The 16,215-nt window shown below is 47.2% G+C and overlaps 1 protein-coding gene across 3 annotated transcripts in view; it reads left to right on the forward strand.

Annotated features, from left to right (window-relative positions):
* The window catches only part of TGFBRAP1 (transforming growth factor beta receptor associated protein 1), a 44,400-nt gene extending 28,478 nt beyond the window's left edge, over positions 1–15,922 (forward strand). For all 3 annotated transcript variants that reach the window (XM_084754592.1, XM_084754593.1, XM_084754594.1), the window contains exons 5-12: positions 41–123; positions 2,415–2,756; positions 4,421–4,478; positions 6,987–7,130; positions 8,813–8,959; positions 9,675–9,834; positions 11,307–11,740; positions 13,477–15,922. In XM_084754592.1, coding sequence (XP_084610718.1) covers positions 41–123; positions 2,415–2,756; positions 4,421–4,478; positions 6,987–7,130; positions 8,813–8,959; positions 9,675–9,834; positions 11,307–11,740; positions 13,477–13,653 — 1,545 coding nt within the window. In that variant the 3' untranslated portion in view covers positions 13,654–15,922. The remainder of the gene's footprint in view (positions 1–40; positions 124–2,414; positions 2,757–4,420; positions 4,479–6,986; positions 7,131–8,812; positions 8,960–9,674; positions 9,835–11,306; positions 11,741–13,476) is intronic.
* Positions 15,923–16,215: the final 293 nt, after the last annotated feature.

Raw genomic sequence — 16,215 nt, forward strand, 5'->3', positions numbered from 1 at the left:
AGGTGTCTACGATCAGATGATTGATCCCATTTCCTTACAGGTAATGTACAGGAGGATTCTGCAGCAGGCAGGCTTTATACAGTTTGCACAACTCCAGTTCCTGGAAGCGAAGGAGCTCTTCAGGTAATTTGAAGTGTTGGTAGCAGGACTGTCACTCAGTGTCCCCCCGTCCTGGGAACCTCCATCATCTGTGCAGTTTCAAGGGGGAGTTGTGGCACAACCAGATGAAGATGCAGGTAGGATGGTCAGGGCTGTTTGTGGGAGCCCACACCTTTGAAGGGTTCCTGTGCTTAGTAGTCACACTGTCCGACTCCTGAGTTGCCGAGCTAAGGAGAGTCCTTGAAGGTACCAGGGCAACAGGTTTCTTGAGTGGGATTGTTAGAAGTGTGGGTTCTGAGAAGCATGTATTCTTGCTCCCTCCTTTCCAGGGATTTCACTATAAGCTGAGTTTGGAGGAAGCAAGTGCCTTGGGGAAAACTTACAAACCCTTTTTTATCATCTCATGTACTTCCAAGATGTTTTGTAACCAGTTGGCCTACTCAGGAAGTGAGTTACGTTTAGGAAGATAATTGTATGCCATTCCAATTGGTTCTGTGGTTGTAAGGTTCTCCTGTGGGCCCGTACAGACATTCGTTCTCTCTTTTGTCCTCTCTCCTTTTCTTTTGTTCTCTTGCCTTCTCACAATCTCTCCTACTCTTGGTTTTCCTTACCCATATATGTAGGAATCACACCTTTGTCATCACACCTGCCCTTGTGTCTGTCATTTGGTCTCATCAGTGCATTCCTGAGACCGTGGTTACTCACAGACTTACTCAGCATCCCCCTGCTGTGATCATAGTATTTAAGTATCCTAAAGCACAGTGTTCACTAGAACATTCTGTAGTCTAGAGCTTCCTAGCAGACAACATGTATAGGAAGCTCTGTATAGACCATGTGCTTTTCGGGGGACTTAGCAGGACCCTCTCTGGTGGCTTTCTGAAGGATGATTATACATCAAGCATGTGCTGGCACACACAGCAGATACACCCCTGTCTCAACATGGGGGGTAGAGAACAGGTTTCTGAAGGAAGAAGTAATTTCTTGAGGAGTGATTCCCAGTGATGCTTTTATCTAGGCCAGTCCAGTTGCTGCCGCCATCTGCACCTTGAAAGACTGGCTGTCTTCAGTTTGAGTAGATCCCTTACTCACGTGCACCTCAGCTCCCATCTTGTGTTGCCCTGGTGGTGTCAGTGCTCTTGACTTCCACATCATAGGTGCATGACAATGCATCTTCCTGTGGGTCAGTCTAAGATAGCAGATGAATGTCCATGAATGCATGCCTAGAAATTTCCCTGCTCTGCTGAGAGAGCAGAAGCTGGGCCTGTCAGTCATCAGGATGAGGTTTTCGTGCTTCAGCAGTACAGCATGAGGCTGGTGGCTGCTCATCTTGTCACGGCGTCACTGAGAACTGACATACTGGTAAGAAGCTTCTCTTCCAGGGCGATTGGCCTTGCTCTTCTTCTTCTGTGACATGTACTGCTTTGCGGAGTTTCTCACTGTATGGTCTCACTTGACCTCAGACTCCACCCCATAACTGTGCCAGCTCATCGCAGTTGGCAGCTATGAGAAAACCCACACGTTGCTCACGGATCGTCCCAAGCTCTGTGTCTTCCTCTGGAGATCCTCAGCCTGTCTTCGTCTCATTTAGCAAACTTGGCCTAAGTAGTAGAATGAGGGGTACAAGTGCATGAGCGGGTCCCCTGCTTCTGAAGAGCTGTATGAGCTCATGTGTTTGAAGAGGCATCTTCCTCCACCAGGTTCACCCTGGGTCTTAAGCAGTGAGCGGAAGTTTCCTGTACCAGGGACTCTCCTATAGGCCTCAGTGTCTTGACTAACCCTCTTGGCTCTTAGGCCTGATGGTGCTTTATTGTGAGTGTGTTGGAGCAGGGCTGTCTGGTACACTGTAGGGTGTTCAGCCCTGGATTCTACCTACTAGATGTTAGTAGCAGCATGGCCCAGGGTAGGCTAAAGTCCCTTATTCAAGCACCACTGAACACTATGTTTGGGATTTAGCATCAGGAAGATGCTTTTTGTCCTGGCTTAGATTGGCACCGCATTCTTCTTGGCATGGTTCTTTCTTGCCTGAGGAATCCCAGGGCTCATTGGGCTTTCCTCACAGTACAGATATCTTAATGTCTCACCCCACAATCATCTATATGTTCCTCACCATTGTCTCCTGTGCTCTTTTTGGAACCATGTTTGGTAGTGTTTCATTGGCACTAGCAAATCAGGATGGTCACTTGGATGCACTCACCCCATTGACATGTGCCTCTAGGCACAGCCCTCCAGTGTTGTTAGTGTGCCTATGTGTGCTCTCTCTCTCTCTCTCTCTCTCTTTTTTTTTTGCTTCATTTAGTTTGACACTGTAATTGCAGAAGCAGCCAGCTGGATGTCCGGGAGCTGATCTCTCTCTACCCCTTCCTGTTGCCCACCTCCTCTTCCTTCACCCGGTCTCACCCTCCTCTTCATGAGTATGCAGACCTCAACCAACTGACACAAGGTGACCAGGAGAAGATGGCCAAGTGCAAGCGCTTCCTCATGAGCTACCTGAATGAAGTCCGCTGCACAGAGGTAGCAAATGGCTACAAGGAAGACATTGACACGGCCTTGCTCAAGCTGTATGCAGAGGCTGACCATGACAGCCTCCTTGACCTCCTAGTCACTGAGAACTTCTGCTTGCTGACGGACAGCGCTGCCTGGCTAGAGAAGCACAAAAAGTGAGTGTTCTCAGCCCCGTGTGGTGGGGCTTTCTGTCTAGCGCTCTTGCACGTCATGAGGCCTCTTGAGAGGACGCTGTGACTGACTCAGCTAGCCTTGTTGTTGGATGAGAATTGGGAGCACCAGGAGGTCATTGTGACAACAGGCACCAAACAGACCTCAGATGTTCCCTGCTCTGAGGGGCCTTGGAGGAATTCGCTCGTGTCCCTGTTCTTCAGGTTGGAGAGGACCCTGGAATTACTGTGAGCTTTGTCAGTAAATGCAGCAAGACCAGGACTTACCCTTAGAAGGTTCTACTTGGTAGTAATAGTGCTATTGAAGTACTTACAACCACAGTTAGATAGACATCCAAACTAATAACTGAGCCTTTTGATCTTGTTGATCATGTTTGAACTGCCTTCAATATGCCTACCAGCTAGTAGGCAGCCCCAAGTCCATGGGCAGTGAATGCACAGGGACCAGTGCTTAGGGCTGGCAGCTCCTTGGGGTTTTATATGTGAATTAAAAAAAAAAAAAAGATTATTTTCACATTTGTATGTGTATGTGTTTCTGTGTGGGTTTGTGCAGATGCCCACAGAAGGCAAAAGAGGTTATTGATCCCCAGACCTGGAGTTAATAGGTACTGAGCTGCCCAATATGGGAACTGCTGGGAACTGACCTTGGGTCCTCTGCTTAACTGCCTCTCCAGACATCATGGTTTAGAATTTAAAGTGGAAAAGGATTGATAAAGATATGAGGCCACCATGCCAGTTCCCATTTGATTCCTGAGGTGTCATGGCATTCCTTGGCAGTGTTGGCTCTTTCTTTAGCTTGTATTGAATACGTGGAATGATGGTGTAGCTTGCATATCTCTTAACCAAAAAATGCCTGGACAGAAGAGTTTTTAAATTAAGAGTTTTTCAGATTTTGGAATCTTTTTTTTAATTCTTCAATGGTTTCCTAATTTGAAACCCTAAAATCTAATGTGCTTCAACACCTGAAACCGTCTAGGGAGAGGGCTCGGTGAATAAAGCATTCGCTACACATGCATAAGGACTGCAGCTTCAACTCCAGAACCTACTCAAAAGCTGGCACATGTGGCGGCCTGCCTGGGGCCTGCTGGCTCCTAGCCTGCCCAGACTGGTGGGTTTCAGGTTCAGCGAGAGACCCCACATCAGTAAACAGTGGAGAATGATGGAGGAAGATGCCTGAGGGTAACCACTGGCCTCTGCCGGAACATGCCTCCACCCCACCCCCCCAACTCCTGCCACAGTGCTATTCAGAGTACACACACACACACACACACACACGCACACACGCACGCACGCACGCATGCACGCACACTACCCTAAGCTTTTTGATCATCTAGTTTGCCCTTAAAGTTTCATGGCATATTTCAAATTAGAGCTACTCAGCCTGTTTGGTTTCCAATCCAGTGCACACTGACACCTGGTGGTATGGACTCAGGATGTTGTGTCTATAAAAAGTCGTGTAATGTTCCCAGAGATTTGAAAGAGAAGGCTCCAGCTAACATTTAAGTATCTCAAGCAGTGTCTCTCTAAGGGACGGACCTGAGCCCTCCAGGGGTCACCTGCTGAGTGGAAGACCATGGGAGCGTGAACTGTGCATGTGTCAGACTGTGTGCCGTGTCCTTGCTTATCTTTGCCACCATTTTTTCTTCCAGGTATTTTGCACTAGGACTGCTTTATCATTACAATAAACAGGATGCCTCTGCAGTCCAGGTGAGTTCAGAAGGATTCTGGAGGCTAGTCAGGTCACTGAGTAGGTAAAGAGCCTGCCCTGCAAAGCTGGACACCATGAGTTTGAACCTGAGAGTTTGAAAGTTGTTCTCAGACCTCCATATGTGTCCTGAAGCACATCTGCTCCCATGCTCTCTCTCTCTCTCTCTCTTTCTCTCTCTCTTTCTCTCTCTCTTTCTCTCTCTCTCTCTCTCTCTCTCTCTCACACACACACACACACACACACACGCACGCACGCACACACGCACGCAGACATGCACGCAGACACACACACACACGCATACATGCACAAGTAAATAAAAAGATAAAGCATTTTAGTGTTGTTTTAGGGCAAATAACCTATAACTTTGTGTTACTTTTTAAAACCTCATCAATCCATAGAAAACACTTTTGCCTGATGGGATGTTTTCTTCAGAAAACAAAAACAATACTGTTTTCAAAAGTGAACTTTTTGGAAAGTGTTGACTTTAGGTCTCCATACTTGTTCTTGACAAAAAAGCTGAGAAGCGATGTCTTTAAATCTCTTTAAAGAACATTATCAAGATAGAGTTTGTGAAAACTGAAGAAATGAAAACCTCTGATTTCCTTTTGAAGAATTAGAAGGGGCCTGGAGATGGCTCAGAAGCGGAGAGGCCATCCCAGCAGCAGTGTCGGGTGGCTCACAGCCTCACAACTCCAGGCCCTAGGAACTGGTCCCTTTCCGGGCCTCCCTGGGTACTACACACATGTGACATATGCACACATGGGCACATATGTGCATATAAATACATGCTTAGAAAAATAATTACCACACAGTAACTGTACACCTTTCTTGGATCCAGTGTACCACTTGGCACGTACTAAGAGTGGAAGGTCATTTAGTCATGGTCTTTGGTGTCCCCAACTCCTTAGATGTCCACTATCTACCGGGAAATTTGGAGCTCAACTGTTTTAGTGCTTTTATTCACCCCAGTGAGCCACAGAACACTAGAGACTATTCCTCTAACTGTATTTTAGTACCCCATATCTAGCTTCCTTCTGCCCCCCACCCCCAACTCCCTTCTTAACTGCTAGTGTACATACTTTTTTTTACCTTTATGAAATTAGCTTGAAAATGTGATATATTTGCTGAGCTAGCAGGCGTATGACATCGCCTTAGAAAATTAGGGCTACAGGTAACAATTGCATTATAATGTCTACTGCTAATAGCAGCAATGGTTGCCAGTGAAGGGGTCAGTTGCTTCCTTACAGCAGCAGCACAGCCCTGAAGCTGACCAGATTCATGCCCCTGCTCTGTGGAGAAGCTGAGATCTGAAGGCCAGTGGGGGCTGCCATGCCTGAGTTGAATGGCATCCCTTTGGTAGCCTTGTCTCTTGGCTTGCACCTTCCAGCTTGCCACTGATGTTTGCAGAGTGTCTTCTCACACCATAGGGAGATGTGCTCCTTGTCCGATTGCATTGGGTGCTACTTCCCTGTGAGCCTTTTGTGTCACGTAGGCTCCCTAGGTTTGGCCATGTGTTTGTGAGTTTAGTCTGCAGCAACTTTGCTGAAGCTTCACAATAGCATAATTTCAAAGTGAAGAAAACAGGAAAATGAGTTTCCATCAACACATGCCTCCAGGCTAGAAGCAGACTTAGATATTGCAAACAAAATGTTTATTTTTTTAAGACATAGTAGTGGCATCTTTAGGATTACTGCATGTGTGTTACAATGATGTTAGCACAGAGACAGAGAAAATTGCATACCTGAATAATAAAGAGCAAATCTTCATAAGTGGTTAAAATCCCTTAAAAAAAAATTAACATGTTTCAGTGGAACTTTGATTTAATTATTTAATTTGTGAAGTCAGTTCTGGAAAAAACTACTATGCATTGAGCATCCTAATTAGTTTTAGTTGAGGGGATCACCACTGTTTTGGATTGTACATTATTTTATATTTTGAAGCATTTGCGTATACAAAATGGGATGTCTTGGACATAAGACCCAAGTCTAAACTAAATTTTACTTGTGTCTTACACAAATAGCATGAAAGTATATTTATACAATACTTTTTATAAGTCTGTGCTCATTACAAAATTTGATGTATGGAATTTTCCACCTCTAGCATTATCTCAAATTTTAAAAAATCAGATTCGGCACACTTGGGTTTTTAGATTATTTCTCAAAAATATTAAAACTTATTTAAGAACTAATAGCTTTCTGTACCATATCATCCTTTATTCAAAATGCGCAGGACCAGAATTGTTTTGGATTTCAGAGTATCGGGTTTTGAAGCAGTGCGTAGGCAGCTGGAGCCACCCCAGTTGGCCACCCAGTCTGAAACCCTGGCGTGCGAGCTGCGCTATCAACATGTTTGCGGATGTTCAGATTTTAGATTTCCATGTGAGAGATGGCTCATCCTGTGTGTTTGAAAGTCTTATGAGACCACATAAGAAAACAAACATTCTCTAAGCTAATTCTACAAGATATATGCCTGCTGGATTTAAAATTGTTTGGTTTCTTCTCCTTCAGCTGTGGGTGAGCATTGCCAATGGGGACATCCAGGACCCCACGCGCTCAGACCTGTACGAGTACATCGTTGACTTTCTCACCCACTGCCTAGACCAAGAGCTGGTGTGGACGCATGCTGACTGGCTCTTGCAGAACAGTGAGGAGGTTTGTGTTCCATAAATGCGTTCTCTTCGGAATGGCTGCTAAAAAGGCACAAAAGCCCCTTGACTTGCGGTGGAAGGAGGAAAGACTACGTTCATCCTCCTCCTGTTGCCTTTGTGCCCTTTTTAAAACCTTCCTTTGAGCAAAAGCAAATGTCACTGTCTGCTGCTGAGGTCTCTGCGGAGCCTTCTCTCTGTAGAGGCCTCTCATAGAAATACAAGCAGCCTAGCCTTCCCACGCTCCTGGAATTCTGAAAACATACAGTTTCCTCTTGACTTGCCAGGGAACAGACGTCTGCGTTTTGTTTTCTGGGATGGGAGCAGGTTGTTACCTTGCCCAGAGTGGCCTTTTACAAAGAGTAGCCTCTGATCTGGGCCACTTCAGGAAGACCATTGTTCCCGGCTGTTTCCATCACTCCTGCTGGGATGCTGTGGGCCCGGAGTGTGAAGTGTCTGAAGTGTGGAGAACGTGACCTGGCTCATCTTGGAGGCTGAGACGGGATAATAGTGAAAAAGCAGCTCTTGTCTCTAGCCCAGTGGTTCTCAACCTTCCTAACGCTCTGATCCTTTAATACAGGTCCTCATGTTGTGGTGACTCCCAACCATACAATTATTTCATTGCTGCTTCATAACTCTAGTTTCCTACTGTTACAAATTACAATGTAAACATCTAATATGCAGGATATCTTACATGCAACCTTAAGGGATCACAGTGCACAGGAAAGGTTTAGGTCCTTTCCACTAACATAGAAACCACAGCCAAACACACAGAGATTCTGTATTTGCAAGTGCCCAGAGGAAACCGATGTGTAACAACCTTCTTAGAGTTTCCTCAGACAGCAGAACGGGTTTGCGTGCTCCTCATGACAGGCATCGGAAGGCGGCCTGCAAGCTCTCCAGGGAGCACAGGTTCAGATGGTAGACTAGCTAAGCGCAGTAAATAATCTTCCAGCCAGACTGTGTTCAGAACCAAGAGCACACTATGAATTTTCATAATTTCTGGATTTTCCTGCTTAATCTTTGCAAGGCACAGTCTCCATTTGGAATAATCTTAATAGTGCTAGTGTCTGTCCCATGGTTGTCAAAGCCTGTTACCAGTGAGTGCTTCACAGGTGAACTTTCCAGACACAGTGTAGGGGAGTCTCTTAGAGCCTTCCTCTGTCCTGTCTGTGTTGGGCCTTTGTTTGCGCTTTCCTGGGACTTTTTGCTGAACCATTCTCTCTCTCTCTCTCTCTCTCTCTCTCTCTCTCTCTCTCTCTCTCTCTCTCTCTCTCTCTCCCTCTCTCTCTACCCTCCCCCTTTCTCTCCCTCTCTCTCTACCCTCCCCCTTTCTCTCTCTCTCTCTCTCTATTTTTAAGATTCATTTATTATGTATACAGTGTTCTACTTGCATGTGTGCCTGCCCACCAGAAGAGGGCACCAGATCTCATTATAGATGATTATGAGCCACCATGTGGTTGCTGGGAATTGAACTCAGGACCTCTGGAAGAGCAGACAGTGCTCTTAACCTCTGAGCCATCTCTCCAGCCCCCTTTTCTCTATATTTTTTAGATAAGTGTGACATGTGAGAAGCTGCTGTACCTGCTTAATACGTCAGCATATTCTGAACGATGATTTTAGCCAAACCATGAATGTTAAGGGACCAAAAGAAAGATGAAGAAAACTGAATTGCTGCTCTCTCTACAGATTGGAGTTCAAGTTTTCACCAAGAGACCTCTGGATGAGCAGCAGCAGACTAGCTTTAATCCAGATGACATTATTAGTTGCCTTAAAAAATATCCGAAAGCCCTGGTTAAGTATCTGGAGCATCTTGTTATCGACAGGAGACTGCAGGTGAGCGCTATGAGCTGGACTGAGGTCTGTGGCTGTGATATCACCAACAGCTTAGGGCAGGGAACCTGACTGTCACTTTTTGGGCAGGTCTGGTCCCTGGTCACTCAGTCTGTTTTGCTGCTTCTCTGAGGGAATGAGTATGAGCCTTTGTGACAGAGACCCGGAGGGATTAGAGGTAGATGCCTAATCTCCCGTCTCATGACAGCTCCACTTCTCCGTCATTTATAGAATACGGAAAGCCTTTGCCTCCCAGAATAAAGAGTAACCCCTTCATACGATCCCATCGTTAGGATAAAACACTCAGGGCAATTAACTTCAGAAGAGCAGAGGTTTCAGTCTGCGACAGGTTGTTCCATTCTTTATGAGGAAGCATTTCAGCAGAAGAAGGCAGTGCGGTGGCCAGAAAGTCAAGAGGGCAGGGCAGTGGTTCCTGTGTCCCTGCTGTGGTCCCACCCCTTCCCTTTGGCCACATTGCTTCCAAGTTACTCCCATCCCTAGCAGCAGTCCCATGGTGTCCAGGCCTTTATTTAACATACTGACTTTGGGGGCACATTCAGCATCCAACACAATAGCAACACAATTGGATTGCTCCTTCTGTGCTTGGGTTCCTGACATGTTTCCAGTCCCCTGCGGGTGTCCTGTCCACTGTATTCGAGCATCTGCCCCAGCCTCCCTCATGTAAACACTGTGTCTTGTTTGTCCCTGCTTCCTACAGAAAGAAGAGTACCACACCCACCTGGCCATCCTCTACCTGGAAGAAGTGCTGCGGCAGAGGGTACCCACCAGAGGCAAGGACACAGAAGCCACTGAGACGCAGGCCAAACTCCGGAGGCTGCTCCAGAAGTCTGACCTGTACCGAGTCCACTTGTTGAAAGGTAAGTATAAACTTTGCATCCAGCGAGAGACTTCTGTGGGCCTGAGGCAGGGAGCCATTGTCCCACAGGCAATATTTGGGTCTCATAGGGTCCTTCCTTGAGTTCCTTTCCTCAGAGCTCTACTGTTGATTTATGATTGAGCTTTAAAACACTACAATTCATGATTCACCTTCTAATGACTTCAGTACTTTCATCACTCAGTATCCCTGGGGTCCCGCAATGTCCCAAGATCTGTTATGCTCAAGCTCCTTAAGGGACATGTCATAGTCTGAGCACAGAAGCTGTGCTCCCTTCTCCTCTGTACTTTGGTCTTTGTCTTAATATGGCAGCCTCTTAGTAATTATTTGCTAACATTCCATTGTGAGGAGAATGGAGATGCATGTGCGCTGTGGCACCTGTGCCTGCTGCTGTACTTGACACAGGCTATACAGCCAGCCCTTTACCCCCAGGCTGGTAATAGCTGCCTCAGGCATGCCTCAGGTGGCCATGCTGCAGGTAACAGTGCCTATTATTTAGTATTAACCTTGGCATTGGACTCAGAGTTTTCCTGGGAATATCCCCTTGCAGTGGGGGAAGATCTTGTGTTTTTCCGTAATTCACAGCCCACAGGAGCAGTGACTGTGGCAGTGAGACTCAGCCTTCATCAGGACTGACACTGCCCCTGGGCTGTGTCCTCCTGGAAGCCTAACTACCGGGCCAACAACAGAAAAGTTTAGGTTTCCAGCCCAGAGACTCGGTAGATAATACAATTGGGTTCTTTTAATGCCCTGAACCATGTACCTTTCAAGGAAGCATGTTTTAAATTGGAATAGAGGGGTTGAGCATAGATCTTACAGTAAAGTGGATATTTGAATTCTGTCCATAGGTTCTGTGTATGCAGAGTCAACCAACTGATTTGAAATTGTTTAGCATAAATGTAGCATTACTGTCAACTACATTTCACTGTATCCTAAGTCCTCCAAAGATGACCTCAAGTATGTAGTGTAAGGTTACTTGAAAATGCTGCAGAGGATTTGGAGGTGGGGGTGGTCTTTCCAGGAGGGTATTGATTCTAGTCCCGTCCCTGCCCCCCCTCCCCCCCTGAAGTCACAGAGGGACAGTTACTCCCCTGTGTGTTAGTCATAAGATTCCGTACTGGGAAGATGGAATGATGGTATGACAGTAGGATAACTGCAGACCAGGAGCCAGGGCTCCGGTGGTGGTAGGAGCCTTCTGAGACCAGACTCACCTCTTTCCTGAACATTAGCGGGACTGTACCTTCAGTGTTTTATTATGATTGAGTCGCCAGGGGAAAATCCCAAGCGCCACCTCCCTCAATCATCTAGGTGGCAGTATTTAGCAATGTCTAGGTAGCCAGATAGTGTGTTTTTTGTTTGTTTGTTTGTTTGTTTGTTTTTCCCCTGAGGCTGCAAGAACATGTAGGTGAGCTCAGCCAGCCCAGTCTGCCACTGAGTATCAATTTTGTCTGACAGAGAAGATCCAGGGCGCTGGCCTGCCCATGGAGAGCGCCATCCTCCACGGGAAGCTGGGCGAGCATGAAAAGGCCCTGCACATCCTAGTGCATGAGATGGGGGACTTCTCTGCAGCTGAGGACTACTGCCTATGGTGCTCCGAGGGTCAGGATGCAGCCTGCCGTCAGCAGCTTTTCCACACGCTGCTCGCCATGTACCTCCGGGCAGGGCCCTCTGCCCATGAGCTGACTGTGGCTGCTGTGGACTTGCTGAACCGTCACGCCCGAGAATTTGATGCCACCCAGGTCCTACAGCTGCTGCCTGACACCTGGTCGGTGCAGCTTCTCTGCCCATTCCTTACAGGGGCCATGAGGGACAGCATTCATGCCAGGAGGACCACACAGGTGGCTCTCGGCCTGGCCAAATCAGAAAACCTAATTTACATGTACGATAAGGTAAGTCCCTAGCTTTTGTTTCAGCTTGCTTCTCTGCCAGCCCATATTGCATGGCAGATGACTTTTGAACCTATGGAAAAATGGTCTTAATCAGTTTTTATCACCAATCTACAAGTATTGGTTGTTCCCACCAACACACAGAGATGTGTGTGGACCGAGGCAGAGCCTGTGCTGGCAGGCAGCATCCTGAGGCATCTTCTCATCTGGGCACTGATAATCAGGAGAGGGTGTACAAGCTGGATGTGGCCACTCACTGTAACCCCAGCATTTCGGAGGCTGTGGCAGGAAAGCAGTCAAGGACTAAAGGTCATCCCAAGGTGCATAGCGAGTTTCAGGCCAGCCTGGGCTTCATTGCAAAACCCTGTCTCAAACAAACAAAACCAGAGGAGAGTGTGTAGGGAAGGTGAGTAGTGTCGGAATAGTGACACTCCCCAGACACATGCTTTATACTTGTTTGAGCTCTTCATAGCATTTTGTCTGGTGTCATCTCCATTGAGCAGAGGAGAAAATGGAGGCTTATGACAGCCACATGGAAGAGCCCATGAGTACCTCCCAGGCCACTTCAGAAACCCACATTCTCTTCTCGAAGCTAAATTCCATTTCTGGACATCCCACATGGCTGGCTGGAAGGACAGGACCCATGTTCTTCTCCTTAAGCCTTGTTACAACCCTGAAGCCTGGGAGATGCAGTCCCACCTCTAGTTCCTTGCCGCTTCTCAGCACATGTTCTGCCTTAGCTGCAGGATGTCCTGTCCTTAGCATGTGGCAATGCCACCACCAGGAGTATTTTACCTTTTTCTTTGTGAACACTCAGTCACCTCAGAGCCTTTAGTGCTAAGATCTTTTGCCTGCCCATGTCCCTTGTGTATATATTGGCAACTTCCTCTCTTACTTTTAGGTTTTGAGAGCAGGGAGCTTTATTTATGTTTTTCTAGTGCCAGCCCTGGTGTATTACAGGGCCGCATATTGAGGGTACTAGTTCATGCAGAATTCCCTGGGCTGCTGTTTGCTCCTGTCCGTAGACTGACTTGCCCAGACTGACATTAACTCTGCAACTCAAGCCCTAATTCTCAGACTAGGGCCAATAGTGTCAGATGCTGTTTCTTATTGACTTCCAAAAAATGAAATTGTCATGTTGGGAGTGTGCCTCTAATTAACTGAGTGACTGTGACCAAATCCCTGATTTGAGTCCTGCTTTTTATGTTCAAATGAGGGTCTTACTTGATCACACTCAGCTCTGAGATCTATGACTTCTTGATGGTCTCGGGTTAACACACTCAGTGCTGTGAGGATGCTGAAGGAAAGCGTTTGTATAGAAATTCTCAGAGATACAGCAGTTACTTTAAGAAAAGGGACTCCTGGGCCTAGAGAGGTGGCTTGGAGGTTAAAAAAGCTTACTGCTCTTGCAGGGGACCTGGGATCAGCTCCCTGCACCCACATGGTGGCTCACAGCTCCACTTCCAGGGGCTGATGACCTTTTCTAGCCTCTGAAGGCATGTGATACACATAAACTTATGCAGGAGCACACACATACATAAAAATGAATAAACTCTTTAAAAAAAGAAAGGAAAGATCCTGTGCCGCTTTGTGCTCATTAAGCATGCTTCTATTTTTCCATGTCTATGTCCTGTGTCAAGAAGCTGACGGGGAACAATCCTATCAGCAATCACAGTCCACAGTAGAATGTGCATCCACCGTGACTTGGCAGCCTCCTCACTATTGCTTTCTGTTTACAGATGAAGCTGAAGGGAAGTGCAGTCCGGCTCTCAGAAAAACAGCTTTGCCAGCTCTGCCAGAACCCTTTTGGTGAGCCTGTGTTTGTCAGGTACCCCAATGGAGGGCTCGTGCACACTCACTGTGCAGCCAGCAGACACACGACCCCCAGCTCACCCAGCCCTGGCACTCGGACTTGAAAAGCATGGTTCCAGGCTGCAAAGGGGATTCTGAGTTCTTTTCCAAGCTTGCTCTTGCCAGCCAGAACAAAGGGAAGGTGTCTGGGTGCCAGGGAAAGGCCATCCCTGGGAAGCCAGGCACCTCGCTGCTGACTGTTCTCTGTGTGAATGTAAATGGAAAAGACCCGAAACCCCGAGGATAGTGACAGGCCAGAGTCCACCTGTCCAGGAGGTTACAGTCATCCAAAGCACAAGCCAGCGCTGAACAGCAGGCAGTGCAGCCTGGGTGATCCAGACAGGCGGGACCTGGAGATGAAGTCCACTTGGCTCAGGCAAGTGTCCGGAGTGTAGAGGCCTGAGCTGGGCACCCTGCCTTTTGCGGAGGTGTGCTCTTCACATAGGCTCCGCATCTGCCCTAAAGTGGATATGGTGTCTGTTCTTCCCTTCCAGCTGCCAACCTCTGAAACCCTCTGCTTTGTTTACTGAAGCACTCACTCGGTGTAAAGTCCTATGCTTTTGGCTGCCTAGCTCATGGAGACCTATTTAGAAACAGATAAAGCTTGAAGCAGGCAGGAATGATTCAGTGGGCAAAGGCACATGCCACCAAGCCTGATGACCTGAATGCAATTCACAGAACCTACATGTGGAAGGAGAGAACCAACTGCTACAGGTTGTCCTCATGCACACACACACACACAGACACACAGACACACACACACACACACACACGCATGTGCACGCATACACACACAGACACGTAGGGGGAAGAAGAGAAATAGAGGTCTAAGTAGGAAGCTGCTTCAGCTGTCCTGAAGACTGCAACAGAAAGGAGACGCAGGTTTGTGAGAGCCCAGAAGCAGGTTCCCGTTCGACTACTTGCTAACTCGTAACACCTTGGTGGACACACATAACTAAATATTTTTATTTGAATTCATATCATCTTTGTAGTTTTCTCTCATTTAGAATTTTGTCATTCATTACAGATATCTCTTTTCTCATAAATATGTACCTCCTACTGAATACTTGGAAAATTCAAAGGGAATAGTGACAAGTAAGCTAATGAGCCTTCCAGGAGAGGCTGACATTGGCCTCGGCCCTGTTGCCGGCAGCCAGCAGAGCTGCTCTCCCCTCTGCTTCTGCAGCATCTTAGGAGGCCAGGCCACCTTATCTGCCAGCACTTCCCATGCCTGCCCTGAGCTTTCCTGAACCCTCAAAGGAAAGGTCGCATCTGTGACCAACTGGACTTGGCGTTTCTGTCTCTGTGACAAGCGGCAGCTCTTGCCATTTCACTGCCCTCTTTCTGGTCACTCAGCCGTCCGCAGGGTGCTGGTTCTGAGACTCGGGAGGACAGCACAGCCTCCCGCGTCTGCCATGTCCTCCCTCTCTGTCCGTTCTTTACAGATGATTTCTGTACTTAACAATGATAGGTGTATTTCTTTTCCTTTTGGGATTCTGAGTAAGCCAGGGAGTAAAAGCATCTAGTGTTCAGGGGACTGACACCCTTTTGCAGTCATGTGTTGAGTGTCTGAGAGCACATGAAGAATGTCCCAAGGACGACTGAGGACACTCTTCTTACCCCATGCCATTACAACCTATGAATTGGCATTTCAATTCCCAAAGGTGAAGTTGCTCCATGAGCAGTGTCAAGCTGGAAAGCACTGTTCTTCCTGCACAAAATGGGTGCAGTCTAGAACGAGCTTATGACTGCTCACTTGTATTGGCCAATAAAGTTGAGTAGCTCAGCCCCACCAAGTCCTTTAATACAAACAGTTCTTTGTAACACACTTAATTTCCTTACCTTCTCACACTCTCCCAAGGGCCTTTTCATCCCATGTTCAAGATGAATACATACTTTTATCACAGCCCTGCTCTTTTGTGACTGTCCACACTTGGGCCTTTCTTTCTCCCTTTTGGCTCTGCAACCATCCTAGTTAGAGCACCATTGACTGAGAGCGTGGTTCACATTCATATCCGGTAGGCAGGAATGCTTAATTTGGGGAACTGTTTATCTGCTGTTGCCTACCAGGTGTTAATATAGGTCTGTCACTTAGGCTGTGGCCACTGGGTATGAGCACAGAGCTGAAAAGGACCACTCCTGGAGCACGGAGAAGTGGATGCTGGCTCACACTGTCACATGATACCTGTTGCACAGCTGGGGTAGCCAACCTTCCTGCTTGCTCTCCCATACCAACCTCTGTCCTCACAGCTTCTTTTGCCTCTTAATGGGTCCCAAATCCACGAGATGTACAAATGTAAACTTGTTGATTTTATTAAAATTCTTCTAATTCTTTGTTCTTTGGTCATGTTGAAGTGTTGGTTTCCACATAGGCTGCCACAGTGTAAGGAGTTCCAGACTCAACTGCACCCAGACTTTCCCTGTACCTGTGGAAATACCTGCAGCCACTGCAGCTGCCCCTCAGGCTCTACTGTGACTCAGCTGGATTTTAAGCGCTCTGCCTGAGCATTTAGTTCCTGAATATTCTTAGGGCACCCCTGTATACTTGATGCTTTCAGATGAACAATGCACCAAGGAGCTATGAACCAAGATTCTGGGTGACTTGGAGCGAAATGCTTTTAAGCCCT

This window comes from Acomys minous (assembly GCF_964271855.1).
Source record: "Acomys minous genome assembly, chromosome: 13".
NCBI lineage: Eukaryota > Metazoa > Chordata > Mammalia > Rodentia > Muridae > Acomys > Acomys minous.